The 25,805-nt window shown below is 38.1% G+C and overlaps 2 protein-coding genes across 5 annotated transcripts in view; one reads left to right on the forward strand and one right to left on the reverse strand.

Moving 5' to 3' along the window:
• Positions 1-25,805, forward strand: part of LOC143021382 (glycine receptor subunit alphaZ1-like) — a 206,593-nt gene that overhangs the window by 44,737 nt on the left and 136,051 nt on the right. The gene's annotated exons all lie outside the window — the stretch shown is intronic.
• Positions 19,726-25,805, reverse strand: part of LOC143021361 (proteasome adapter and scaffold protein ECM29-like) — a 67,628-nt gene continuing 61,548 nt past the window's right edge. Inside the window, exons 25-26 of one of the 3 annotated variants that reach the window (XM_076178800.1) lie at positions 25,246-25,317; positions 19,726-20,275 (exon numbers count right to left, since the gene is read on the reverse strand). In XM_076178800.1, the coding sequence (XP_076034915.1) occupies positions 20,148-20,275; positions 25,246-25,317 (200 nt within the window). In that variant the 3' untranslated portion in view covers positions 19,726-20,147. Of the gene's footprint in view, positions 20,276-25,231; positions 25,318-25,805 lie in introns of all 3 variants that reach the window. The other 2 variants (XM_076178811.1, XM_076178804.1) reach the window with 2 other exon arrangements.

The following is a 25,805-nucleotide window of genomic DNA, read 5'->3' on the forward strand; positions in this document are numbered from 1 at the left end:
TACACAGAGGAACAAATGGAAAAAAATGCGTGGTGTGATGTCAAGGCTGCACGATCTGAATATGGAGATTATGAGATGCTGCAACGCACATCACTGTTCATTTGTATTTTGTAAACAGACATCTTTCACACCTAGTATACTCACGCATAGCTATCGGTATGTTCTATAGATCTTGGTTACAACCAAATACAAATATTTCTTAACGCTGTGGGAAAGATTTCTCTAATCTCTAGGTTTTTTTGTAATCTTGTTGATTTTTAACCATATTTTTCTGTTAATATGATTTATGTTTGTCATCTTGTGGTTTACAGTGTTTATTGTAAGTGAAATTTTTCTTCTGTAAGTTCTCTTTAGGTGATGTAAAATTGCAATTCGTGGGATTTTTTGCAGTTTGTAATAATTGATAAATAATTTCTATCCTACGCCATAAAAGAGGTTCGCTTTCTACTTTGTAAAGGCAACACGCTTGTTCTTTCTTAATGATTGACCCAGAGTTTATTATATTAACGTTTTTATTCTGGCCCCCAACCAAACATGATTGTTTTCTTTTATGAATTCCATTGACTACTACACTGATGTTTGTTGTATGAACTTTAGTACTTTATGCATTTTATTTAGATCTGAGCTCTGTAGTGATTCCTTATCTTCTTCAGTTTTCATCTCTTTCAGTAGTTTTGCATCATCTGCAAAGAAGCTCATATAGCTTTCAATTTCCTTCATCCATATCATTAATATATATAGCAAACATTATTGGGGCCCTGTTCCCTGCGGAACACCGCTTATTACTTCATCCCATTTTGAGTGTTGGTTTCTTATCACTACTCTCATTTTTCTTTCTTGCAAAAAGTCTTCCATCCAATTTAGTAGTTTGCCCTGTATTCCTCCTTCAGTTTCTAATTTCTTAAGCAACTTCTTATGTGGTACTTTGTCAAAAGCTTTCTTTAGGTCTAGAAATGCACGAAATGCACTGTCCGCCCATCCATCTCTTTCTTGTATTATATCTATTAGCCTTGAATAGAAACATATTAAATTGGTGACGCATGATCGTCCTTGTCTGAATCCAAATTGCCTTGGATTTAACACTTTGTTTTTTTCTAAATATTTTACCCATCTACTTTTGATAATTCTTTCACAAATTTTTGCTATTGTACTTGTTAGAGAGACTGGTCTATAGTTGGTAGGTTCTTCTTTATTTCCTCCTTTATATATAGGTACTATATTTGCTTTTTTCCAATCTTCTGGAACTTTTCCTTCTTTCAAGGAACTGTTTAGTATGCTATGTATTTTGTCTGCCAGTTCATTCCTGCATTCTTTCAGTATCCAGTTTGCTATTTCATCTGGTCCATGCGATTTTCTGACATCAAGATTACTCAAGTGTGTTAATATTTCATTCTTTGTTACTTCTATTTTCCATAACTTTCTCTTTCCATTCGTTCTCTTCAGGTTGTATGTTCTCCCTTGTAAACACTGATTTAAAATGTTTGTTCATAATTTCCGCCATTTCCATTTCCTCAGTGTATTCACACCCCCCTTTTTTCTTAATTCTCTTTGTTTTTTCAGTTTATTGTTTACAAATCTGTAGAATAGTTTTGGTTGATCTTTACACTTTTCTATGACAATCTTTTTCATATTTTCTCTTTTCCTCTCTGCACGTTTTGTACATATTCATTTCTATAACAGGTATATATTTCCATTTTTCTTTCAGGTCTTCTGTCTTTTTTCCATCTGGTCCAGGCTTTGTCTCTTTTGTCTTTTAACTCCCTACAACTTTTGTTGTACCAGCATTTTACATATTCTTTTTCTTGTTTTTGTCTTGGCCCCCCCCCCCCCACTCCTTTTTTGTAAATTTTTGGCAAAATATTCCATTTCTCTTCTACTGTTGTTTCTTCTTTGTATATTTCTTCCCAGTTTTCCTTTTGAAAGAATTCTCTTATTTTATCAAAGTTTGTTTTTCATACTTCATTCTTCCTTTTTATATATTGTTTAATTTCTTTTCATATATATTTCTTCATTAAGTTCCCCAGATTCAATCAATATGTGGTCACTTTTACTTTTTGGTGTTTTATATTCAATTTTGTCCACTATTCAAAGGTTCAGATGTAATTATTAAGGTCTAGTCTCGATGGTTCTTCTTCATTTCTATACCTAGTGTTCTCCTGTATCCATTGTGTTCAGTGTATGTGTCAGTATAACCATCTCAAGTAGAGCGTTTCCCCATGAGCCGTCTCCACCCTTTACTGTCATCTCTTCCCAGCTGATTTCTTTGCAATAAAAGTCGCCCATCATTAACTATTCTTCCTCCCTCTTCCATTATACTTGTTTAATTGGCTATCTTTGTGTCCTCTTAACATTACTTTTATGTTCACTCTCTTCCTTGAGGCTGTTTTCGGGGGCACCATAATTTTATCACAAACTTTCTGCTCTTCTTTATCTCTGTCTTCTACTTCCATCCTTACCATCTCTACTGTATTCTTTCCATATGTGACACACTTTTCACGTTTATATCCTCCCCCCCCTCTTAGTCAGGAAAAATAAACCCCACTCCCCCTTCCTTTTTCACTCTGTTTCTAATCCAATATTTATATGCATCAATGTCCTTACACTGTTGGGTGGTTGTGGACCTTTTAATTTTGTTTCTACAATTCCCATTTATTGCTTGGTTCTTTTTCCTTCAAATAATCATTCAGCTCATTCAATCCTGTGATTAAATTCCATCTATATTTGTGTAAGACACTTTTAGTTTTCTGCCTACTTCCAGTGTGTTCTCTATTTCCCTTTTGTTTTTCTCTTGTATTGTAGACTTTCTTTAGTTTCATATTCACTACTCTCCAATAGAATCTCTCTTTTTCTGACTCCGTTCTTTTCTCGCTTTTTTCCTTAGCTTCAAGTCTTTTCGGTTTTTCTTCCTCTCTTTCCCCCTTATTCATTTCCCTTTTTATCCCATACCTTTTTATATTGTTCACTTGTTGCTAGTTTCCCTGTTTGGGGATAAGATATTCTCTGCCGTCGTTTGTTTGACCTGATTTTTTTCTTAATTGGTCTGGTCTTATCTGTGCTATACTTTCCAAGCCCTCTAAACTTCTCTTCGATTTGCTTCTTAATTTCTGGTTCATCTTCCTGAACTGATTCTAGTAATTGGCTTACTTTTTTTTTCATTTTCCTCCTTGATTCATTGTGCGGTTTGTTATCTGTGTTGTGTTTTTCTTCCATTCCTAATATAAATTATACATTTTCTTCTTGTCTGCCTAAGTCTCTTTTACTATATTCTCCTTTTTGTCTCATCACTTTAATAACCCGAAGTCAGTTCAGTATGTTTCTTTCAACTGTTGTCTTTGGACTATGAGTCAGTATGAATGAAACATTTTATTGTCTTCTTGGGTTGCTTTCCTATTCACATAGCTTCTTTAGTTATGGGCCTCTCTGTTTATCTTAGTACAATATTCCTCCTTCAATTCCTCATTCTCCCCACACCTGTTTACTTCTCTTAACTGCCTTTTTAGGTCTTCTATTTCATCAGTTAAGGTTTTGTTCGCCTTCTCTAGTTCTTCCAATTTTGTCAAAACCTCCTCGGCGATTTTTGGTCATCATGCCGAAACCTAACTTCCCAGTTGGTCAGACATTTGTTGAAATTTTTTCCTCCAGTTTTGTCAGACGGGGGGAGGTTGTTTATCCGCCGCCCTTTCATTAAATCCTTTGAAATTATCATCCTCACCTTCCATTGTACTGCTCTTATCTATGTTTCTGATTTTTACATTTTTATTAGACATTTCGTCGTCACTCAGTTGGTCGGGGGGCCGTTTTTTGATGTTTACATTTCGTCTGTCTGCCTGGGCCAAGTCTTCTCCTTCCTCATTTCCTTCCATTTCCCTCAGCAATCCCTCCCCTTCTCCTCTTTCCCTACTTTCCCACTACCCCACGAGCAATTTTCCCCCACCCTGCAAATACAATAGGTACTTCCTTTGCTTTGGAATCCTATATTTTTCACTTTTTCTTCAGAACGTCTTCTACGCCGTCCGTTCACTGAAGTGTGTGTGTGTGTGTGTGTGTGTGTCTGTGTGATTCACCATGGTCTTCGATCACGGGTTGGACCCGTGATCGACAGCTATTTCCCTCCCGGAGGAGAGCTTAGAGCTCATATATGACCGTTATATGGGTAATGTGTGTGTGTGTGCTTACCTAGTATTTACTTTGCTGTATGTTACGGGAAGGGCAGCTCAGCTCGTAGTGTGCCGTCTTTGTACCTCTCCATATCTAGTTTGCTCATAAATTCTTGTATTGTTTTTGCACATACTCTTCTTTCGTCCAATATGTTCCATACATCCACCACTCTGTGGGGAAAGATGTTCTTTTTCAGGTTTCTTCTGTAATTGTCCTTTTTAAGTTTCTTTCCATGTCTTCTTGTGTTTCTCTTATCCCAATTTAGTAAATCTTCTCAATCAAGGACTTCCATGCATTTCGTAATTCTGTAGATGGTCAACAAGTCACTTCTTTCTCTTCTTTGTACCAGAGTGTGTCTATGTGTCAAGGAACAAAATGTTCTCAAGCATTTATTTATTTATTTATTTATTTATTTATTTATTTATTTTTGAGCGCAACATTGTGGGCTAATGAAATCCTCGGGTGCCAATTTTTTTTCACCCCCCAACAAATTCCATTCTCCCTTTTCATTGAAATGATGATCTTTAATTGTTTTTCTCTTTATGTCTCTATTTATATATATGCATTTTGTAACTACTATTTACAAATACATTTTTTATTGACAAAATTATTATCGTTGATATATATATTTTTTTAATATTCGACATTAAATTAATACAAGCGGAATGTTTGCATAGTTTTTATGCCGATGGTGCTCGTCCATATTTGAAGAGTTTTGTGTCGGTTGTACATGGTCACTACAAGCAATGTAGAAAGTGGCAAATCATGAGTAAAATATAAAGCAATTTGAATTTCGTGGGTCAAAATGGACCTAAATGTTGATAGACAGGTAGCTGTCGGGAATTGGATTTGATGATATCATAGTACGCATGTGACTGTCTTGCACGGTGTTCATGACAACCGGAGAGTGTGCAAATCAGATGATCAAAATGCGTTTGTGTACATTAATCTGTTGATGTCCAACTCAGAATCAACTCAGCGCTCGTAGAGGTCGGACGTCTCTTCAACCAGCTCTCTCAACAAGCTCCAAGAATCTTCGCCGGCCGGTGGTGGCTGGGAGATATATCTCCTAGCTGCTGCCGGTCTGGCATGGCCGCCCTCTACGTTGACGTCGGCAGGCGGGTTTACACCAAGACAAACACACACACACATTTCCCAAGTCACGTAAATCTCTGTTTTCAGAGTAGTGCTTGGAAGAAAAGAGGCACAAGCACACTTTCTCGCTGGCAAAGCAGAGGCCCAAACCGTCTCTCTCAGAACGCCCACCTGATCGCAGGCTGGTTGACGGAGAGACTTGGGACACCTCTCTGTCCAATCGGCCCGCAACCTAACGCTGGCCTCTCGCTGACGCTGGTGAGCGAGTTTACACTTCTGACATTTACACACAATTCCCAATCGCGTAATTCTCTGTTTTCAGAGTTGTGATTGGAAGGAAAGAGACCATACAACACCCGCCCGTCTGCCCCTCCCTCGCACCGCCACTGAATCAACTCTTCCGGAATCCAAACCCAGCCTGGGGATAAACAGGCAACGCTCGCCCCACCTGTGGCTCATCAGGAACGCGCTCGCCAGCGGTGGCGGCGAGGATTTATCTCCTTGCCGCTGCTGTTCTGGTTACGGATCTCTTCGTTGACGTCGGCAGGCGGGTGTACACCGTCCGTCTGCCCCCCCCCCCTCGCACCGCCACTGAATCAACTCTTCCGGAATCCAAACCCAGCCTGGGGATAAACAGGCAACGCTCGCCCCACCTGTGGCTTATCAGGACGCCCTCTACACGCGGGAAGTGAAATCAACTCACTTCTCGTAACATACACACATACACCTCTCACGAACAGAGCCACAACACACGCACAAACATCTACACTTACTTTTTCTTCGACTAAAATTCGCTTCCTTTCTAACTTTCTCTTTTACTACATCTTCTCATTTCAGTTTACCTCCCACTAAAGATTTTTCCGTTTTTCCACCTTTCTCTACTACTACGCCTCCTACCATTTTCTAAACTTTCGTTGGTGATCCTAATCCTAACCCCGGCGTCAAGCGCTGCCCTCCAAGCTCCCGGTCCATTTCTCCCAAGCCACGACAACAAATAAGCCCCTAATCGCTCGCAATTCGCCCGGTGGCAATAGCCCTCTTTTATACACTACTATCTTTTCATTTTCCTACAGACATTCTTCCCCTCCCACAAAACCCGATCCCGCGCAAGCGAGGTGGTCTTTCCTTGGAATCCAGAATCCAGAATCCAGATGTCCAAAAACTAGCCAAGAGAAAAAAAATCATTATTTTGAAATACCGCACAACATATGTATGGTACGAATATAATTCAAAGTACTATGAATCGTACTAAATATCACTCGAATTAGTAATTCAGGGGCGCTAAATTTCACCACTCTCCAGTGGATTGTGTTGTAAGAGGACTTATCTTACAATATTTATATTATCCATATTAGCTGCATGGGAATCTACCGGTGGCATGCCATGCAATGCACATTGCACAGGTTACAGCAAAGTCAAATTCATTTTTACTTCTTTGATTAAGCATATTAGGCCCCAGGTGCCATGGGGTGACCTGGTGTGCGCATTTGGGCTATGGGCTATCTAGGACACACCACACGCTTGCGCGGGATCGGTTTGTGTGGGAGGGGAAGAATGTCGGCAAGAAAATTAAAAGATTGTCTACCCTGCCATAAACCTTTTCCAGATCCATAAAAAAAAAAAAAAAAAAAAAATCCTGTAGCTCTCTCACATATCTGTCTCACCACAAACATCTGATCTACACAACCTCTACCTGTCCTAAACCCACACTGTTCCTCACCAATTACTCCCTCTGTTCCTCTCCTAATCCTCTAAATCAAGACACTCCCATAAGCCTCCCCAACTACACATAACAAGCTGATCCCTCTGAAACTACTACACTCACACTTGCCCCCCTTCCCCATGTAAAGTGGAACTACACAGGCACTCCTCCAGTCCTCCAGCACTATACCCTCTTTTAAACAAACATTACATACACGCACCAGCCAGTCCACCATCACTGTACCTCCTTTTTTTAGACATTGTGCAAGACATCCATCCAACCCAGGTTTACCTGCTCTCATCATCTTAACAGCTGCTTTCACTTCATTTTTCCTTATTTCTCCTCCCTTTTCCTCACTCATCACGGTCATTTTCTTGGCGCTTCCCACTGCAACTACCTTTCCCTCCCCCTCCTTCACAAGTAGCAACTCCCTAAAATACTCTTCCCACTGTCCTCTCACTGCTTTCTCTTCCATTATCATCTCTCCATCTGCACCTTTTAGCTTTTCTTCTCTACTTGATTCACCTCCTGCTTCTCTTTTAATTTCTTTCCAATTTTTTTTTATTACTTTCAAAATTTTCTGTCATACCCTTACCTCATTTCACAAGATTGCGCAAAGTGTTGAAAGATTGGAAGAACTAGAGAAGGCAAACAAAAACTTAACTAATGAAATTGAAGAATTAAAAAGACAGTTAAAAGAAGTAAAGGAGGAGAATGAAGAATTAAAGAGGAATAGTAAGGACAACAAAGAGGCCATAGCAAAGGAAGCACAGGGTTGGAAAAAATCCAAGAAAACAGTAAAGTTGTATTTACTGACATAATTAAACAACAAATGAAAGAACAAACTGAAAATTCAGTTATCAAAGTGATGAGACAGAAGGAGAATATAGTAAGAGACTTAGCAGACAAAAAGAAATGTATAATTATAGTAGGAATGGAAGAGAAACATAACCCAGATAGAACCACAAGAATCAAAGAGGAAAATGAAAAAGTAAGCAGTTTGCTAGAATTAGTTCAGGAAGATGAACCTGAAATCATGAAACAAATCGAAGAGAAGTTTAGGCTTGGAAAGTATAGTACAGATAAGACCAGACCAATTAAGATTAAATTCAGGTCACAAACGACGGTAGAGAATATCTTAGTAAAAACAGGGAAACTAGCAACAAGTGAGCAATATAAAAAGGTATGGATAAAAAGGGAAATGAATAAAGAGAAAAAAGAGGAAAAAATGAAAAGACAAGCTAAGGAAAAAAAACAGAACAGAACAGAGTCAGAAAAAGAGAGATTCTATTGGAGAGTAGTGAATATGAAACTAAGGAAATTCGAAATACTAGAGAAAAACAAAAGGGAAATAGAGAACACAATGGAAGTGGCAGAAAACTAAGAGTGTCTTACACAAATATAGATGGATTAATCACAGGATTGAATGAGCTGAATGATTATTTGAAGGAAAAAGAACCGGACATAATGGGAATTGTAGAAACGAAATTAAAAGGTCCACTACCATCCAACAGTGTAGGAAATGACGCATATAATTATTGGATTAGAAACAGAGAGACAAAGCAAGGGGGTGGAGTTATGTTCCTGACTAAGAAGGATATAAACGTGAAGAGCGTCACATATGGAAAGAATACAGTAGAGATGATTATGATCGAAGTGGAAGACAGAGATAAGAAGAACAGAAAGTTTGTGATAGATTATGTGCCTCCGAAAACAGCCTCGTGGGAAGAGAGTGAACATGAAAGTATGTTAGAGGACACAAAGATAACATTAAATAAGATAATGGAAGATGGAGGAAGAATAGTTATGATGGGCGACTTTAATTGCAAAGAAGTCTGCTGGGAAGAAATGACAGTAAAGGGTGGAGACGGCTCATGGGGAAATGTTCTGCTCGAGATGATTATTGACCATACAAATGGCGCAATGCATACAGGAGAACACTAGGTATAGAAATGAAGAAGAACCATCGAGACTAGACCTATTAATCACATCAGAACCTAGAATAGTTGAAAAGATTGAATATAAAACACCAATAAGTAAAAGTGACCATATACTGATTGAACTGGAACTAAATGAGGAAAAATATATGAAAAAAAAATGAACAATATAGCAAAGGAAGAATGATGTATGAAAAAAACAAGCTTTGATAAAATAAGAGAATTCTTTCAAAAAGAAAACTGGGAAGGAATATACAAAGAAGAAACAACAGTGGAAGAGAAATGGAATATTTTGACAAAAAATTATAAAAAAGGAGTGGAAAAGTATATCCCAAGACAAAAACAAGAAAAAGAATATGTAAAGTGCTGGTACAACAAAAGTTGTAGGGAGTTAAAAGACAAAAGAGACAAAGCCTGGACCAAATAGAAGAAATACAAAAGACCTGAAAAATGGAAAATATATACTTGTTATAGAAATGAATATGTACAAACGTGCAGAGAGGAAAAGAGAAAATATGAAAAAGATGTCATAGAAAAATGTAAAGATCAACCAAAACTATTCTACAGATTTGTAAACAGCTAACTGAAAAACAAACAAGATTTGGAGAAATTAAGACAAGGAAGAGTTGAATACACAGAGGAAATTGAAATGGCGCAAATTATGAACAAGCATTTTAAGTCAGTGTTTACAAGGGAGAACATACAACCTGAAGAGATCGAATGGAAAGAGAAAGTCCCCCCCTATGAAAGAAATAGAAGTAACAAAGAATGAAATATTGAAACACTTGAGTAATCTTGATGTCAGAAAATCGCATGGACCAGATGAAATAGCAAACTGGATTTTGAAAGAATGCAGAAATGTTCCAGAAGATTGGAAAAAAGCAAATATAGTACCTATATATAAAGGGGGAAATAAAGAAGACCCTACCAACTATAGACCAGTCTCTCTAACAAGTACAATAGCAAAAATATGTGAAAGAATTGTCAAAAGTAGATGGGTAAAATATTTAGAAAAAAAAAAATGACGTGCTAAATCCAAGGCAATTTGGAATCAGACAAAGACGATCACGCGTCACCAATTTAATATGTTTCTATTCAAGGCTAATAGATATAATACAAGAAAGAGATGGATGGGCTGATTGTGCATTTCTAGACCTAAAAAAAGCTTTTGACAAAGTACCACATAAGAAGTTGCTTAAGAAATTAGAAACTGAAGGAGGAATACAGGGCAAACTGCTTAATTGGATAGAAGACTTTTTGCAAGAAAGAAAAATGAGAGTAGTGATAAGAGACAAACACTCAAAATGGGATGAAGTAATAAGCGGTGTTCCACAAGGAACAGTAACAAACTGATTATCTATCTTTGTCAGTATGATCTCACATGAGATGTCTTTGATCGTAGTAAATAACATGAAATAGTAAGGTTATGCGGCCCTCCATGCCAACAGAGTCGTGACTAGTGGCCCTTTGGGAAAAGAGGTTGGACACCCCTGTTCTATAGGCAGTCTAGTGCCGGGCAAACACCGCTAATTTCATTACCCAAATTACCGGTAAACAACAATACCATTACTGGCAGTTTACCGGTGAAAGACTCGTGAGGTAGAGGTGACGTCTCAAGTTTGAAAAATCAGTTTTTGTCCTTTATCAAGCTATATCTCTGGTTCTATTTTACATATTATTTTGATTGTTATGTCATTGTAAAGGGAAAAAGTCATACTTTAATTGGTGCTACTACAGTATGCTATCTACCGCGCGAGTGAGTGAATGGAGGGTGGGTGTGGTGTATGAACTTTCGTCCGCGTCTGTCTGCATGCATGGGCTCATGTTTGGAGGGTACAAGTGGGAGTGGGAGTTTTGTTAATGCACACACACATACACATATAATGAGCTTTGACTAATTTGTAATAAATGTTTTCCTAAAAACTAATCTAACCTAACCTAACCTGACTAATTTGTAAAAAATGTTTCCTAAAAACTGTTTTTAATGCTCCCTTGTTTTGATACTTATTTCATACAAATAAGCCCAGCACGTGATCCAAAGACCAAGGTATACTCAAAGATATATTACATTTCATTGTCAGCATGTTTTTTATTTATTTCACCAATTATTTTTTCATACAAATTAGTTCATATTCTTATCTAGAAACAGAAGCATATTGGCATTTTCATCACTTAAGCATATATACATATATATTTATATTTATATACACATATATATACATAAATGGGTCTTCGTTTGGCGACACGCGGAATTTTTCGATGAAACTTTCACAATTAATATAGTTTCGTATGCTGATCACAGAAATAACATTAATTATATTGAGGAATTAAAAAAAAGTGCCGAAAAAACTGTTTTAATGGTAAAAAATTACTGAGACCTTAGCGGTACCAGAATTTTTACCGATAAGCTACCGATGTTGCTACCAGGCGCGGACCTTTCTGATGTTTTGCCAGGTCCGGGGGTTAAATAAACTGACAGCATGTGTAGGGTATTTGGGCGGAATTGTGCTGTACGTGTTTGGCATTTGTTTAATTCCATTTGTCTGTTTGTGCTGCGTGTTAGGTTGTAGGCAGGGTTTCCAGGGTTGTGTCTCAGTTGCACTGAAAAGGAATAGAAAGGATATATACCACGTTCGTTGGATGGATTAACATACTTGTATTGTCACCTATATCAAGGTCTAAGTAAACAGGTCTAATCGCTGGAGTAGTTCTGCGCAGCTTCTGACGTCATTTAGATGCGTCCATTTTCTCTTTGTGATACATTGAAGAAAACTGTGAAACGCCAAGGATGACAGGAACTATAATATTTTATATATATATATTATATATCATATATATTATATATTCATATATATAGACAGGAACTATAATATTTTATATATATTATATATATATATTTTATATAATATTTGTCAGAATATAAATAATTGAGTGGAGCGGTGCGAGCGAAGGCGACGTCATTTTCGAACGACGGACCAACTTCAACTGACAGCTATAGGACCCGCTAACCCCACTTTGAACAGCCAAGTGACGTTCACGGGCTCGCTGCGCCAACTCCCTCGAAATTCGGTCGGAAGTGGTTAGACCTTATATTCTTAGATCTTGAGCTATATGATTTTTTGTGTTGTTGAAGCAATCAATCAAGAAGTATCATCTGCAAACAGTAAGTATTCAGGAATACCACAGGCTTTATAGATATCGTTAATGTAAATCAAAAACAAAATAGGACCTAGAATACTACCTTGAGGTAACCCCATACCTACACCCATTAATCTCGATTTAACACCGTTAAATAAGACAATTTGATTACAATTAGATAAATATGACTGAAACATCCGAAGTTCAAAGTCTCTTATTCCGTACTCAGCCATTTTCACCAATAGAATACTATGATCAACTGTGTCAAAAGCCTTTTTAACCTTACTAAGTTAAGTATACCTCAGACTTCTGATACATCAGACTACTCAGAGGAAGGAATTCAGGTTAGCACCCCCCAAATTTTTATCCTGGATCTGCCACTGATATATATATATATATATATATATATATATATATATATATATATATATATATATATATATATATATATATATATATATATATATATATATTAGGACATAATGATGTTTAATTCACTTAGCAAAGTCTTAAAACAAAGCAATGGTATATTATCTTGTTTCACTATGATTTACCAGCGGAGTGGCGGGAGGAGGGAGAGGATCAGAGGCAATGCAGCGAGACGTGATGCTTCCACAACAGGGCGCGGGAGCTCGAGCTGACTTACCTACCACTGCTTGTTACATTATGGCAACTAGCCCTCATTTACTCGAAAAATACACCGAGCACACGGGGATGTTCCGTCAGGCTGCATCTTTCCTTCGTCCGTTTACAGCCGCTCTCCATTCACTCCTGTCTTTTGATCACTCTGGTTTTCCATGCTCGAGAGGCATTTCTCTTACATCCAATGCCTCCTGTGCTCTTGTCCATCCACCTTTTTCTTGGTCTTCCCAATCTCGAGTTTGCTTCGTCACTTCACACTCATTTTTCTGCACTCATTCTTTGTATGTGCCCAAACCACCTCAATACTCAACTGACACTACCTGTCAACTCTTTCCACTACTCTCCTTTACCTTTTAGTCCCGGAAATTTTATTGTTACTCTCCACTGTACCAATTTCTTCACTGAGGTATCTGATGTCTCTCTTTTTTTCAGTACACGTCTTCAAATGGTATCACGTTACTTCTTATCTCTTGCCAGCACAGGTGTTCTTTCTGGTGGGGCTTCTAGTGAAACCCCTTCTTCACTTCCTGTGTGATGTTTGTGAGAAGTGCCCTGCTGTTATGATCCTCTTTCAATCCTCCCCACCCAGTAAGGAGGGCAAGATGGTAATGTTTTTTCTGCAGTTAGTATCCATCAGCTTGGATATGGTGTATGATAAAGATATTGATCTGTAGGATGCTGGGTATGTGTTGGTTTGTTTGGTTTTAATATTTTGTGTGTCCCAGAGACCCCCAAGGAGCAATATTCAAACTCTTTACACCAGGAGACGAAGACATAACAGGGAAATTAGAGATCAGACCGAACAACTGTACAACTGTATGGGGAAGAAGAGCAAGGTGGGCTGGACACTGTGTCCGAATGGAGGCAGACAGACTACCAAGGAAGGTGATGGAAGGAGGAGTAGAGGGCAGAAGACCATTAGGGAGACCCAGGTACAGATGGATGGATGGAGTAAGGAAGGACGTGGAGAGGGTGTCACCAAGAGAAGACTGGAAGGAATTGACAGAGGATAGAACCATCTGGAGAGGCATAGTGAAAGCGGTGAAGGGCCGTCCGGCCTGACAACCAACAGATCACACCAGATTCAAAACATAACACAGAGTGCTCACTTATACAAATTACCTGACAGTAATAACCCAGAGTGCCACCTACAGCACAAATGCTAAGAAAGAACACCCAAATGTACTTCTATCTATATACCAAGAGCCTTTTCCCCCTTACCAGGGAGGTAGCCAAGTCCAAAGGCCATATGCCCACTCCCACCCATTCCACTCCCATCCACCACCCTTTCCTTCCTCTCATTTTAGCCCCTCATGGATGACAGCTCATCCTTGTATCCTGCCCACTCCCCTGGATCAGAAGCAATGCAGTAAGACAAATGTACTTAAAAACTAAAACAGTGACTTTGAAAAAGGAATATAATGGGGGTCTCTCCTCAGACATCGTCAGTAAATTTGCTCACTTGACATGAACCAGAGAAACATTCAATTGTAAAACTCAATAGTCAAACCCTTCCATTGAAAGAGAACTCAAAAATCCTGGTCCTCGTTTTTCATAAATGTTCTTCTGCTCACGCCTCAAAGACCTGACTGTGAAAATCAACAATAAGTGACTTATCGGCCAATCAGGTGGTTAATAACCACTGGTTATTGCTGGTTACATGGGGATTGGTCTCCTGCATGAGATCCGAGGCAATGGATTGATAGACTGATTTCCAGGTTGTTGGAATTTTGTTGTACAACCAAGAGTTGGTGGAAGTGTTGGCTAAAGTCATTCTTGCATTTGGGCTGAGGCATTGTTGGATGTTTGACATCTTACATAGGCCTCCTGCATTAGAGTTCAATATATTGCCTCCTCTACATCATTGTTGTGTTCTGGTGGCATAATCAGAGGCGTGTTGGTCATTTACTTAGTGCTGGGTTTGAATCCCACACTCCTCTCCAATTTCTAGCATTGACTCCCTATCATAAGAATCCCAGCACACAAGTAGTAGCTTCAGCCACAGCCATGTGCCTTCAGGCACAAGCTGCTTACCTACACACCTACATGCTTTTTTATGTTATCTTTGGCAACTGTAATTATAATTTTGAAGTGTTTTTTCTTTATCTGTATTTTATGTATTTGATTTATTGACAAATAAACTTACTATTATTATTATTATTTGCTGCAGAAGAGGGGGTGACATTTATATCTGGTTTGAGTTTTCATATCTCCTTAGTTATTATTCTATTTCCAGTGCATTGTGTCTTACTGCATTGCTTTTGAACCAGGCAATAGATGGGAGACAGTGATGAATCTTCATACCTGAGGAGATAAGATAAAAGGAAAAATGGGTGGCAGATAGGAATGGCATGGATTGGTGTGTGTGTGGGAGTGGTCACGGAGACGAACATGGTGTAATCAGTAAGCACATCTGCCCAGAAACTGGGAGATCCTGGGTTCAATTCCTGGGCAGTACCAGTTTTTCAGTAACACTCCCTCTCCAACAGTGTGGGTGCATGCCTTGGCTGGGTACCTCCGTTATTTGAAAGAAGTCTTTGCTAGATAGTTGTGGTGGATTTGAAACTTGTTTGGTGGTCCCTTTATATTGCCTCTCATCCAAACAAGTGCAATAGGGGACTGGAATGACATTTCTGACATAAGGAGCCAAGGTCATAGGGACAACAAATAGGTATGTGGTGGATGTAGTTTTGACTCACATACCCCCTTAAAAGGGGGGCCTTTTGGTACATGTGCTTCACCATGGTCTTTGGATCACATGTTGGACTCATGATCAACAGCTATTTCCTTCCTGGAAAAGAACTCAGAGTTCGTATATGACCAACCTATGGGTAAAGCTGTGACCTTACACACTCACACACCCCCAACTTCCTGCCCACGAGAGTTAGAGTAACAACCTGCAGCTCAGCGATACTGAAATTATTTCAGCCTTGGGTAGGATTCAAATCCAGACCTCTGTAGTGGCAGTTGGGAACTCTACCAACTGCACCACAAGTTGTATGTGTGCTTGTTAGTCTTATTAACTGATTTGGCAGTGGTATTTTTTCTTGGCTTGCTCCAACTGCTTCATGGGTAGTTGAAACAATGGATGGCTAATGAGAGTGGAAAGGTGGATGCGAGTGCATGCCTTGACTTGGCTACCTCCCTTATAAAGGGGAAGAAACACTGATATATAGATAGATATTTGTTTCTTGTCCTCCAAAATAAGCATCACAGCCACACCTCTATAATTATAGAGCCAGTTTTGTCAGCATTCTTCATAAAGTTTCAAATGCTGATACTTTTCATGCAATGCTGTCAAATGATAACTTAGTCAATAGAGAATTATGAGCAGCACCATCTAGAGGTTGTACATTGACTAGAGTTCAACAAAATTCTCTCTGAGACTGTGTTTCCTCAAACCTGTGGTCTTAATACTGAATTCATGCTTTGGGCCATATACATACATATACCAAGGGCTCTTTCCCTCTTACAAGAGAGGTAGCCAAAGTCAAGGGCATAAATCCACTCCCACCCATTTAATCCCCATATACTCCACTCCCATTCACCACCCCTCCCTCTTTTCTTGGCTCCTGGATGACGGGTCATCCCTGCACCTCACCCACTGCCCTGGGTCATGTAATCTACTTGAAAATTTCATATAGCAAGCCATGTAACTTAGTTAACAGCATAGTATTTTTGTGCCTGAGAACTTACATCATTGGAAAGGTCCTAGATGTTACGTTGCATTAGTTGTTTTTCATTGAATCTTACAAACAAATGTCATAAATCAATAGGTCTCAATGATCCCATTGGGGTCCCCATTTCTCTCTCTTTACCACTTTCATTCATGTCGATACAAGATACATACATACATACATATACCAAAGGCTTTTTCCCCCTTACACGGAGGGTAGCCAAAAAGAAAAAGACATAGAAATCACTCCCATCCATTTCATTTCCCATATATTCCACTCCCCTCCACCCTCCTATCCTGGCAACCCCTGGAAATACCTACTCCTGTCTCTTTCACCACTATTTCACATGTAATATGTCTCATCAGCTTTCAATCCACAATCACATGGTCAGTCATTTTTCTTGTACATGTCTCTACTGTTTAACTAAATGCAAAGGGACCCTTCTTCCTTATAAGGGAGGTAGCCAGCCAAGACATGCACCCACCACCCATCGTTTCCCTCTCATTTATATATATGTGTATGCATCATACTAACATGTAACAAAAATAAATAAATAAAAATAATTTATTTCCTTAAAGGGAGAGCAATTTCCCATAAGCTTTGCTTCAAGCTCTCCCTTTTCAACAACTAATTTTGTATACAACCACTCCTCATTTAACGACGACAATTGGGACCAGCGTCCCCGTCGTTAACCAAATTGGTCATTAAGCGAAAGTGTATACATATATGTACATGTACAATGTCCAGTAATACATGTATCTTTATTTTTGTGTATTTTCCCTCTTTTATACAGTACATTAAAGCTTTATTTACTGTTTTGATAGTACAGAAATCCCTCAAATAACGCAGTGGTTAGGTTCCTGAAATTATCGTGTATGACCAAATACGCGTATGCTGACATTCCATATTAAATACCGGGGTATTTTTTTAGTTTCCACCATGGGCGCAATAGAGCAATAGAAAATTATTAATTTTGTAGATTAAAATGTATCAACGTAATATGCAATTTTGTGGGCGAAAATGAAAATAAAAAATACCTTGCTACAAGCAAATTTGCTAATGAACGAAGTCGGTAGCATAGGAACGGGGGAGCCATCTTGTCGTCTGTCAATTGACGGCCTCAGTACTTCCGACAGTACCTCGCCAAGTATATTTTCTTTAAGGAATGTTAAGGAGCGGAGATACATGCATTCCTTCAAGCTGCAAGAACTTTGTATACCCCGCAAACTGAGAGAGTGGTTGAAAAGCCTGCCAACGTCTCTCACGACGACGACAACGAGGACGAGCCGGATGACATTTAATTTGCAGGTAATGATTTATTAAACACAGGTTAGGTTAAGTTAGTTTAGTTTAGGATAGACGAATTTATCATCCTTTCATTTCTTGAACGTCGGCATCTCTCATAACAAACATGCTACACTACATAGCAGAACACCCACACACACCAAGAAACATTAAAACTACACCCAAAGACCTTTATTACGCACAGATATTCTCTTCTCTTCCTCCTCAACCACCAAATACCAGCCTCCGGAAACATATTCATAATCATATCACTCACCGCTCCATTAACACACTGAAAGACAACACACTGCTGCATGCCAGACCCCCTGATATCCACCCTTCTGAATCCTCTCTCCCACGAAAGGACAGAGTCCACTTGGCCAGACTGCGATGCGGTCACCACCCAGCACTTCTAAGCTACCAGAAGAGGCTGGACGACCGTGTTGTGAACAGCTGCCCAGGATGTAACACTTCACCCCATACCATACAACACATAATGGAAGACTGCATTATACACAATCATGCACGCAAACAACACAACATACACTCTATAAAGGATTTGTGGGAAAACCCAGTTTCGGCTGTGGCCTTCCTTGGGGAGACGGGACTGCTCGGACAGACAGTCTAGGGAACGACAACAACAACAACAAACATGGCATACCATTCGTCTGACACGACTTCGTTACTTACGAAATCTGTTTCAGCACCTTTTTATAAATATATATTTCCGCTCAGAAAATTGCATATTACGTTGATACATTGTAATTTACAAAATTGATAATTAAATTTCTATTGCTATACCAATACCATTATATACTGTACCCCAGCTAGTCTTTGCGGCTTGCAGGATGGTAATGTAGACCTAAGCTTCAGAACACTTTACCTCACAGCTAATATCCACCGTACAAGTTCATTTATAACATCATACAAATTTGCCTCAGCCAACTTATCGTACACGACGTCGTAACTTCGGGGGATTTACGTTAAACGAATATTGGTCTGTCATAAAGCCCGTCGTTACTCCGCGTTGTCGTTAACCGAGTAGGTCGTTGAACGAGGAGTGGTTGTATATGTATAAATTGTATTTTATTTTGTTGAATAAACTAACAATTTTAGTTCCTACTGGATGAATAGTCTTCCTTGTCTCCTCCCAACTGCCCAGGTCAGAAGCAATGCAGCAAGACACAGTACACCCACAGTAGGGCCATTTCATTTACATGGCAACCCTCATTCCTTGTCCCCTCATGCAAAAAATGAAGAAGACAGGGAGAAATCCTTTTGGGCTGCATCAAAATATCATCCATACACAGTCATTCTCCATTCACACCTATCACAGCTCAAAAGATATTTTTTCTTTTAGTCACAGCTCCTCTCACCCCATCCATCTCATTTTTAGACATTCCCTTAAGTTGAATCCATCCACCTCTACTTTCCACACCTCTTTTAGTAATCTTTCTTCACTCATTTTACTCCAATAATCTTTCATCAGCCCAATCTGCTGGCTCCCTTTCTACCCTCTTCTCTGCACCCCCTCATTTCTCTCTGTCCAAACTTGTAACCCCATCATATTTCTCAGACACTTCATACTTCAACTGAAACACATTTAAACTTCTTCCTACCTCTTAAAGTGTCATGGGCACAAGCAATCTCCCTGTCATATAATCTTCTCTTTGCATTCATTCCAAGATACATATTTCTCAAGGCATTTTTCAATCCCCTAAAACATTTACCTCCACCCCCACTCATCCATTTCCTACTACATGTGGCCTTAAATACTTAAAACAATCCACTTCTTCTCTCCTCTAAGACTTACGTCCAACTTACTGCCATCCTCTCGCCTTGAACATCTCATCACCTTGATTTTACCCACATATACTCTCAATTTCCTCTGCCACATCCTTCCCAAACTCTGTCATTAACTGCCTTAGACCCTCCATATACATTTATTAGTTTCTTCTTAAAACATGTTCTGCAAGCAACCATATCATAGATGGGCCTGAGAAAATGAGTAGAGCAAGTCAACCTGAGGTGGTTTAGTCATGTCATGATTTATGAGAATGGAGTAGATATCCCAAAGGATAGATTAAAACAGTTGTAATAATTTTCATTATTAATCTTCAACATCTCAAATACATACTTCTAAAATCTTATGCTTTCTCATGAGTCATTCACACAAGCAAAGAGATGAGGAGGATATATCTTTATCACACAGATTTTAATTGCATATTCCTATATTACAAAAATAATTTGCAAACAGCTGACAACAAATACTCAATTTTCTTCAATACTCATGAAATTTCTGATGATTTTTGTCACTACAATTATGTTGACTCTACAGAGTTCACACTTTTCAACATATCAACTGAAACATGGATACATAAGCTTGTCACTGAATAGTGTAAAATGAATATGCAATAGATATAATGTACACAAGAGCCCCCCCCACTGAACGAGAGAGAAAAAAAAAAAAGTTAAATTTCAATGAGAGTGGCTACTCTATGACATCTTTGGTATTCATTGAAGAAGAAGAATTCGGTGAGCAGTTGTGGCAAGAGCTTTTATATCTGGCTGTGCATCTCTTCGGGCTTCCTCTACACCTGACAGTAATTCACTGCGGAGTTTTCCTAAGATCACTTCACTTTCTGTGGGTAAAAGTGTTTTACATAAATACACATATATATGCTTAATTTTTTGGGTCTGGGATGGGTTATTCATTTATGTGTACATTGTTTTTAGTTTCTGTAAACTCCTTTTGACAACCACACAACAGAATTACATTTCCCATTGAGAGGGAAATAATGGGTGGTGGATGGGAGAGGAAGGGTTGGAGCAGATGTGTGTCTTGACTTGGCTACCTCCCATATACGGGGTAAGATACCCTTGGTATAAAGACAGATATGTAAAAAGATTAACCACTTCAGTACGACTCAAATTCTTGTGTGCAGCATTGGCTGCCATATGTAATTTGCATCACACTATTCGCATTATAAAATATAAAGTCACTGGTGTATTACTCGTTCACTTTTACTCTGAGTAATAATAAACATAGAAAATGTGATAAAACCAGTTCACATAATCTGGGGATAACTTATGTACCGTATTTTTCGGACCATAAGGCACTTCGTACCATAATCAGGCTCGCCCAAAGTGGCTCGACAAAAACTGAAAAAAGTATTGCTAAAAAGAGACATGCTTATAAGAAATATAAGTGCTTGGGTGCATCTAATGACTATGAAAATTATGTATCAATACAGAGAGATTTAAAAAAGACAATAAGAAAAGAAAATGACAATACGAAATGAACATCGCTGATAAATCCAACGAGAATCCCAAAGAATTCTATAGTTACATTCGAGATAAAAAAGTTGTTAGGAATCACATTGGTCCACTATTATATGCTGACAGTCAACTTGAATATTCAAATGAAGGAATGTGTAATATCTTAAACAATTATTTTAGCTCGGTATTCGTAAACGAAACACCTCAAAGTGAACTCCAAACTATCTGTGAAAAGTCTAGGGTAAACTTACTAACTACGGTAAATATGACTAAAGAAAAAATTAAAAGGTGTATAGATAAACTCAAAGTTAATAAAACACCAGGGCCTGATGGTTGGCATCCAAGAATCTTAAAGGAAATGAAAAATGAGTTGTTCCATTAGAAATTATTTTCAAGAAATCCATCATATCCAGAGATGTCCCAAGAGAATGGAAGCTAGCTAACGTTACTCCCATATTCAAAAAAGGTGACAAAAATAAACCAAATAACTATAGGCCTATAAGTTTGACTTCAATTGTAGGAAAAATAATGGAAACTATCATCAGAGATGCTATTGAACATCATTTAGAAAGTAACCGTTTGATAAATGATAGCCAGCATGGTTTCAGACGGAAACGTTCTTGTGTGACTAACTTACTCGAATTCTACGACAGTTATCTCGAATTATGACAAAAGAAACAATATAGATTTAATATATATAAACTTTGCAAAAGCTTTTGATACCGTCCCACATGAAAGACTACTTACTAAATTAGCTTTACACGGAATAAGTGGTAGCGTATTAAGTTGGACTAGTAATTGGTTGAATGGTTGAAAACAGAGAGTTGTTTTAAATGGAAAAACTTCTAGATGGAAAAATGTTACAAGTGGAGTTCCTCAGGGTTCCGTTCTTGGGCCACTTCTATTCATACATACATACATATACCAAGGCTTTTTCCCCCTTACAAGGACTAAAATCTACTGTTTCCAAATTTGCTGATGATACAAAACTGTGCGGAATGGCAAATGATCACTTTAACCAATTAGATATTCAAGAAGATTTAGATAAATTACAGCAATGGTCTGGAAAGTGGCTAATGGAATTTAACACAAGTAAATGCAAGGTAATGCACATAGGTAAAAATAACAGTAAGTACGATTACAAGTTATTTGGAAATTCGTTAACAAAAGTGGATAGTGAAAAAGATCTCGGTGTAATTATCAGTAATGACCTCAAATCATCCAAGCAGTGTATTTCAGCCTCTGAGAAAGCAAATAAGATTCTAGGACTGATTGCATGATCTTTTGATTTTAAAAGTCCATCACTCGTTAACAAGCTATATAAATCATTGGTTCGTCCACAATTCGAATATGCTGTTTCTGTATGGTCATCGAATCTCATTAAAGACATTGACAGACTGGAAAAAGTACAACAGCGAGCCACAAAACTGATTCCAAATATCAAAAATAAATCATACAAAAATCGACTAAAACATATGAATCTGTTTTCCCTAAAAAAGCGTAGACTCAGAGGTGACTTGATACAGGTCTTTAAGATTCTAAAGGGAATTGACAACATCAAAAGTGACAAAATTTTCACATTGAATGAGAATCAGACAAGAAACAAGGGTCTCAAACTGTCCGGAAATAGATTCAATTTGGAAGTAGGTAGAAACAACTTTGCCAACCGTGTAGTTAATGAATGGAATAAATTTCCTGCACAGGTGGTGCAATGTAGTTCAGTTCAAAGCTTTAAGAATCATTTAGATAAACACCTAAGCAAGATGCTGTAATGATTATAATTTATTTTATATTACAGGTATTTGTTTTTCTTTTGTTATCATTTGTCTGTTTGATTTTCATTTATTATTAGTTATATGTCAATTTACTATTATTTACTATTTACCTGTTTGTTTATTATTTAACTATACCTATGCATTTAGTTATGTATTTTATTTGTTATTTACATTATTATAGTTTTTTTTTATTATTTTATCATTATGATTTTTTTCACATCCGACCTTAGATATGGACCAAAATGTCTCCTGTTGACATGCTCTGCCTTTGTAATCCTTTGCAAGTTGCTATTCCCCGTCCTTACATAAGGCGCACCTGGTCTCGTCATCGGATAATCATGCCTATGTGAGTGCATTCAGAACTGAACATTTTCGTTATTGAATGAGAAAAATCGGTTGGGATTTAGCAAAATTACAAAAATAAATGATATATTCTTTTTATTTTGGTCAGTGAAATCAGACCACCTCCATGGACGGTCTGCTCTGCCAATACCCCTAAAAAACAACATAAACACATTATGGGAATTGTGGGGAATAAAACCAACATTAGCAGTTTTATTCCCAGAATTTCTATTCACCTAAAAACACAAGATTTATTACAAATGACAGTAAATTTTTAGTTTCGACCATGGGCACAATATAGCAATAGAAAATTAATTATTAATTTTGTAAATTATAATGTATCAACATAATATGCAATTTTGTGAGCGGAAATAAAAAACGAAAAAGGTGCTAAAACAGATTTCGTAAGTAACAAAGTTGTATTGGACGAATGGTACGCCATGTTTGTTATGATAGATGCCGACGTTGAAGAAATGAAAGGATGATAAATTCGTCTAACCTAACCTAACCCGTGTTTAAATCATTACCTGCAAATTAAATGTCATCCGGCTCGTCCTCGTTGTCGTCGTCGTGAGAGACGTTGGCGGGCTTTTCAACCACTCTGCTTGCAAGGTATACAAAGTTCTTGCAGCTTGAAGGAATGTATGTATCTCCGCTCCATAACATTCCTTCAAGAAAATGTATCTGGCGAGGTACTCTCGGAAGTACCGAGGCCGTCAATTGACAGACAAGATGGCGTCCCAATCCTATGCTACTGACTTCGTTCATTAGCATATTTGCTTATAGCAAGGTATTTTTTATTTTCATTTCCGCCCACAAAATTGCATATTATGTTGATACATTTTAATTCACAAAATTAATCATTAATTTATTGCGCCCATGGTCGAAACTAAAAAAATACCCAAATGACTACAGTCGGAGTGGAGCAAAACTAGACCAATGCAAAATGGCTGTCTGTGTTGTGGACGCTATCATGTCATAGCCATGATAGCATGAATGAATGAAGTGGCATGGACTCGAAAACTGTCGTAGTTTTTGCAATTTTCTTGTCAAGATACATGCATCTTGGTTATAACTTGGTTGTGACTTTTGCTAGGCCTATGCACTGTCGCCGTCAGCAGGCTAGCTACGAAACGTATCAAAATAGTACGTCACTGTCCGAGGCATTTTTTTTGCACTGAAGCCACACATAAGGCACACCTCACGATAAGGCGCACCACCCAATTTTAAGGATTTTACCTGCACCTTATGGTCCGAAAAATACGGTACAACCACCACCACCAAATATATATATATATATATATATATATATATATATATATATATATTGATTGTTACCATGGGTTTCTTTTATTAAACATCTTCCAGAGGAAAAAATGCTACACTACTGTCAGTAAAACATACATGTGGGGCAGTGGAGAATGATACAATGTGTCTTTAAGGATTTTTCCCCCTTACAAGGAAGGAAGCCAAAAGACAAAGGCATAAAAACCACTCCCACCCATTCCATCCCCAACATACTCCACTCCCATCCACCCCCTTCCCACTTTCTTATCTTGGCACCTCCTGGATGACAGGATAACTCATCCCTGCATTTTGTCCACTGCCCTGGGTCAGAGGCAGTGTTGCAAGACACAGCACATCCACAGCAAGGCTGCTTCATTAAGCAAGTGCATACCACAGCATTTTGTAAATACTGTGTCTTGCTGCATTGCTTCTGACTTAGGCAGTGAGTAGCGGGATAAGGGTGGCTCTTCATCCACAAGGAGCTAAGATTTATTTTTATTATCTTATTTATCTTTTTTTTTTTTTCTTCTTAATGGGTGTGGGATGGATGGAGGGTGGATACATGCTTTGTTTCCTTATAATGGGGAAGAATTCTTTTGGCATATAGATAGATATTTTCACTTAGCGAATGGTGGATAAATGGAGCCATCTTACAGAAGTGGCGGTTTTGGCTAAAACAATGAACGTCTTTAAGGAAAACTGGAATATTATTTAGGCATGTAAGGGGGCAATTCAAGATCCAGTGAAGGCTTACCACCCTAGTCCTTTCCTGTCCACCTGATGTGCGATTATATCCAAAGGGATAGTAAGTTATGCTAAGAAAAACATGACATGTTATGCAATACAAAATCTTTGGATATCAGAAAACTGAAACCATTAATATCTCGTAATTGAAACCTTGATTCAATAACTTACAATGTGTAACTTACCTTTCATTTTCTCTAGAAATTCATTCAAGGTCATCAATGACTCCCGTCGCAAACTATAAAACTTTGCAATACCTGCAAAGATAGAGGTACACATTATTTGAAATGCTGAACTAGTTTGGGCATATGGAAAGAATGAATGAGAAAAGACAACCAAGCAGAGGGGGATGGAATGAGCTTCAAAAAATACTGACAATGAGGTCAATGGATGGGATCAAGGAAGATCTGGATGAGCAGGGAAGAAAATGTGAATATACAAAGTGAACAATACATTGCTGTCAACTTCTTATCTTATGAAGCAGAGTCCTTTCATATAATTATATTTTCAATGCTTAGTACAAGAGGAAGTGACTACAACCAAGAACAGGTATAATTAGGTGAGCAAGTCAGCATGGAGGGGTACATAGCCAGGTGTGGAAAGTCAGAGTGAGTTGTCAGTTAAGTCAATTTGCGGCATAAACAGTATCAATACTTCTTTATGTACAAATTTTCCAAATTTATATAATCCTTGACTGTATATATGTATATAACAATATTCATGCAAATGAAGCAGTGAAATAAAT

The sequence above is a fragment of the Oratosquilla oratoria genome, chromosome 3, assembly GCF_046742065.1.
Source record: "Oratosquilla oratoria isolate Oo_2021 chromosome 3, ASM4674206v1, whole genome shotgun sequence".
NCBI classification, from domain to species: Eukaryota; Metazoa; Arthropoda; class Malacostraca; order Stomatopoda; family Squillidae; genus Oratosquilla; species Oratosquilla oratoria.